Source organism: Sander lucioperca, chromosome 10 (genome assembly GCF_008315115.2).
Source record: "Sander lucioperca isolate FBNREF2018 chromosome 10, SLUC_FBN_1.2, whole genome shotgun sequence".
NCBI lineage: Eukaryota > Metazoa > Chordata > Actinopteri > Perciformes > Percidae > Sander > Sander lucioperca.
This window is the reverse complement of record NC_050182.1, coordinates 6,000,294-6,005,293: the sequence shown is the minus strand read 5'-3', so window position 1 is coordinate 6,005,293 and position 5,000 is coordinate 6,000,294. Positions and strand designations below refer to the sequence as shown.

At 44.9% G+C, this 5,000-nt stretch overlaps 1 protein-coding gene across 1 annotated transcript in view; it reads right to left on the bottom strand.

Annotated features, from left to right (window-relative positions):
• The window catches only part of LOC116062583 (acidic leucine-rich nuclear phosphoprotein 32 family member E-like), a 39,311-nt gene that overhangs the window by 19,397 nt on the left and 14,914 nt on the right, over positions 1-5,000 (bottom strand). Inside the window, exons 7-8 of the mRNA XM_036006464.1 lie at positions 3,648-3,701; positions 2,449-2,632 (exon numbers count right to left, since the gene is read on the bottom strand). Coding sequence (XP_035862357.1) covers positions 2,449-2,632; positions 3,648-3,701 — 238 coding nt within the window. The remainder of the gene's footprint in view (positions 1-2,448; positions 2,633-3,647; positions 3,702-5,000) is intronic.

Genomic DNA, 5,000 nt, shown 5'->3' with positions numbered 1-5,000 from the left:
TCCTGCCCTCTGGGAGGCGTTATAGGGTCCCAGACTGAGTACCAACTCCTGCCCTCTGGGAGGCGCTATAGGGTCCCAGACTGAGTACCAACTCCTGCCCTCTGGGAGGCGTTATAGGGTCCCAGACTGAGTACCAACTCCTGCCCTCTGGGAGGCGTTATAGGGTCCCAGACTGAGTACCAACTCCTGCCCTCTGGGAGACGCTATAGGGTCCCAGACTGAGTACCAACTCCTGCCCTCTGGTAGGCGCTATGGTCCCAGACTGAGTACCAACTCCTGCCCTCTGGGAGGCGCTATAGGGTCCCAGACTGAGTACCAACTCCTGCCCTCTGGAAGGCGCTATAGGGTCCCAGACTGAGTACCAACTCCTGCCCTCTGGGAGGCGCTATAGGGTCCCAGACTGAGTACCAACTCCTGCCCTCCGGGAGGCGCTATAGGGTCCCAGACTGAGTACCAACTTCTGCCCTCTGGGAGGCGCTATAGGGTCCCAGACTGAGTACCAACCAAGGTTATTATAGTTTTGCATTTTTCGTTAGTTTTTATTTTTATTTCGTTTTGACTTTTTGTTTTCAAATTCAGTTTAGTTTTAATTAGTTTTTATAGCAGGTTTGCTAGTTTAGTTTAGTTTTTATTTTTTGAAAATGCTTAGTTTTAGTTTAGTTTTTATTAGTTGTAGTCTTTTTTGTAATATGGGTTATTTGTCGGGGGATTCAAAAAGGTCAGAAAAAGTATTGTGTAATAAAAACAAAAACATCATACAATTTTAGAAATATGTATTCACAATGTATTCAACAATAACACCAGTAAATAAAATGTAGCCTACATATGGTCATAAATATGTCTACACAAGACGCAGTATGTGCAAAATGTACAAGTGACGTGTTCCAGGAAAAAAACCTAAATAGCCAACAGACTAAAGAAGACAGACATCAACAGGTGTTTTGAACTTTGGTTCGAGTAAAGTGGCGAACTTTTTGAAGTCAATCGAGTCACACAGTTGTGTAGACATCCCAGTATCAATCCACATATTAACTCACGATTCCTCCTGTTTTTGGTGTTCCTGCTACCAGCAGCTGTCAGGTCGCCGATGAAAGCCTTCCTGTAGTGTTCTCTGTCATGCTGCAGCTGGCCCTGTATCCATACATCCATGCCCTGTACCCATACATCCATGCCCTGTACCCATACAGCCATGCCCTGTATCCATACATCCATGCCCTGTACCCATACATCCATGCCCTGTACCCATACATCCATGCCTGTAACGTTACCGGGGTTAGCTTCTGTTTCGGGGAAAGGGGGCTTTGCGTTCTCCTTTACTTTGTTAAGCTAAGCTAGGTTAGCCTCCTAGCTTGTGTGCGCTTCTCAAATGTACTTTCCAATTCGTGTGATTTTTTTCCCTGTAATAAATTGTCCACATATTTTACCACCTTCCACTGCAAGGCGCTTTCATCTGACACAGTCATGATCAAACAGGACTGCCGCTTTCTTCCTACTTTCGGTACCGCCATGATGGCACGGAGCCACGGACATGTTGTGTTCAATTTGACGTGGAATGTCGGAATTTCTGGGTTCCCAGTCGGAAACTATACATGTCTACGGGAAATGTAATGGTCGGAGAGATATAACGTTATTTGCTCTATGAAAGATCGACAAAGACGAAAACTAAGGACATTTACTCGATAATTGTATTTTATTTTAGTTAGTTTTGCAAACAGACATTACAGTTTTAGTTTAGTTATCGTTTTTTGTAATGCCTCGTTTTTATTTTTATTCCAGTTAACGACAATGTTTTTTCCCACCTAGTTTTTGTTATTTCGTTCGTTTTCGTTAACAATTATAACCTTGGTACCAACTCCTGCCCTCTGGGAGGTGCTATAGGGTCCCAGACTGAGTACCAATTCCTGCCCTCTGGGAGGCGCTATAGGGTCCCAGACTGAGTACCAATTCCTGCCCTCTGGGAGGCGCTATAGGGTCCCAGACTGAGTACCAATTCCTGCCCTCTGGGAGGCGCTATAGGGTCCCAGACTGAGTACCAATTCCTGCCCTCTGGGAGGCGTTATAGGGCCCCAGAGGGCAGAAAGAACAAATATAAACACTGATTTGTTCCTCTGTCAATATCTCTGCTGAATCAACACAGGAGGGCAAAGAAGTGATAGTTCCCCCATATTTTTACTTGTATCTATTTTTACTTTCATCTATATATTTATGGCTATGTAAGACCACTCTTGCAGGGCAGGGCCCCCCTCATATGAATTATCTATTCATGTTTAATTGATGCCTCTATGTTTTTTAGCTCTTGTTTTTAGGTTGTTGTTGTGATTGTTGGAGCTTGTATTGCAAGACAAATGTCCATGTACACGGACAATAAAGTGCTATCTATCTATATTATAAAGCCTTGAAATAGGAGCTGACAGCACGGCGAGAAGCGTGAGGCGAGCGTGATGTCACCTGGCGCGGTGGCTGGCGGCGGTGCGCTGCACGTTGCTCAGCTGGCCCAGACAGAAGCGGTCTCCTCCCGACGGGTCCACGTAACCGTCCACGGTCACCAGGGGACAGCTGGACTGGACCTTAAACATCTCGCCCACCTGCACGTCCAGCTCAAAGTAGGACACCGAGCACCAGAACTCTGGACCTGAGACAGGAGACAGGAGACAGGAGAGAGGAGACAGGAGAGAGGAGACAGGAGAGAGGAGAGAGGAAATAGGAGAGAGGAGACAGGAGAGAGGAGACAGGAGAGAGGAGAGAGGAGACAGGAAATAGGAGAGAGGAGACAGGAGTGAGGAGACAGGAGACAGGAGAGAGGAGACAGGAGAGAGGAGAGAGGAGACAGGAAATAGGAGAGAGGAGACAGGAGACAGGAGAGAGGAGACAGGAGAGAGGAGACAGGAGAGAGGAGAGAGGAGAGAGGAGACAGGAGACAGGAGAGAGGAGACAGGAGAGAGGAGACAGGAGAGAGGAGAGAGGAGAGAGGAGACAGGAGACAGGAGAGAGGAGACAGGAGAGAGGAGACAGGAGAGAGGAGAGAGGAGACAGGAGAGAGGAGACAGGAGACAGGAGAGAGGAGACAGGAGAGAGGAGACAGGAGACAGGAGATAGGAGACAGGAGAGAGGAGAGAGGAGACAGGAGTTAGGAGAGAGACGAGAGGAGGGAGGAGACAGGAGATAGGAGACAGGAGACAGGAGACAGGAGAGAGGAGACAGGAGATAGGAGACAGGAGACAGGAGACAGGAGAGAGGAGACAGGAGAGAGGAGACAGGAGAGAGGAGACAGGAGAGAGGAGGGAGGAGACAGGAGGGAGGGAACTTTACTGTCACCATTTCTCTCTGACACACATGCACGTCTGTGTGTGTGTGTGTGTGTGTGTGTGTGTGTGTGTGTGTGTGTGTCTGTGTGCGTGTGTGTCTCTGTGTGTGTGTGTGTGTGTGTGTGTGTCTGTGTGTCTGTGTATATGTGTGTGTGTGTGTGTGTGTGTGTGTGTCTGTGTATATGTGTGTGTGTGTGTGTATATATGTGTGTGTGTGTGTGTGTGTGTGTGTGTGTGTGTCTGTGTGTGTCTGTGTATATGTGTGTGTGTATATGTGTGTGTGTCTGTGTATATGTGTGTGTGTGTGTGTATATGTGTGTGTGTGTGTGTGTGTGTTAATACCTGGGTGGTTGGAGACAGGCTGTGGATACGGAGTAGCGCTGTGATGCTGCGACCCTGCAGAAACAAACACACACTCAGTGTCACGTTATCACCGCACACAGTAAGTGTAGAAATATATTTTAAAAAGCAGAAAAAAAAATACGTAGAAAGAGTATAAAAAAACATCAGAAAAGCACGGAAAAAGGCCAAAAAACGGAAAAAAAATACGTAGAAAGAGTTTGAGAAAAGCATCAACAAAAGCATCGATAGAAGAGTAAAAGAAAAGCATGGTGTGACCTGGCTCGTATTATTATATATATATATATATATATATATATATATATATATATATATATATATATATAATTATATATATTATTCTTTATTGCAAAACCAGTCCAGTGACACTTCCCAAATACACATATACCAGACCGATGGGTTGACCCAGAGACAGTATATATATATAATGGACCAGCAGGTCCCGTGTCTCTGGACGGAGACCTTCACTGGTCTCACTCACTCCGGTGATGGCTGAGCGTTACTGAGCAGCCTCCAACTGAGCTTGAAGACGTAGATGTGACGTGAGCAACCTGTCTGAAAGTTGGAAGTCTTCTGGTAGCTGTGCCAAGAGAAATCTCAATCATTCCCAATCTAGCAGAGACGGAGAGCGTAGGTATATGTAAGGAGATAACATAGACACAGGCTAATTATTGATCACTAAAATGATAGTTAACATTAGTAATTAAACTTAAACAGCTAATGGAAGTCCAAACTGCCTGAGAGCTTCTCCTGTACTATACGGCATTTCCTCTACTATGAGACAGTAAGTCTCGTGGTTATGACCCAATCGTTAGCCTATTTTTATAAAAACGTCTGCTACGGAGCCATAACGTGAGGTACAAGGTAATGGAGCCTTTTATACATTGTCGTGTTTCTTTAGAAATAAACAACGGACAAATAGAGTCTTTAAACTCTTCAGATGTAAAGTTATTCTCTGTCAAAGTGACGTCAGAATGAATGGCAGTCAATGGGATGCTAACGGGAGCTGATGGCTTGGTAGCATCAAAATGGCGCCATAGGAGCTACGAGTTAACTCTCCTGGTGACCTCAGGTCTAATTTGACCCATTTTCAAAAAGTTTCTATATCAGAAATTTGGGTTTCTTTCAACCAAATTGTCAAAAAAAAAGCAACATGGATGGTTCCCTACAACGCTCTTCACAAGTTAAATAAATGATCAGTTCACTACTTTCATTGAATTTGGGAGTTTGATTTAATTTTATAGCATTTGCAAAAAAAAAGAAACTAAAAGAACGTTGAAAAAAGTGACAAAAAAAGTCGGAAAAATCACACAAAAATGTCAAAAGGCGCAGAAA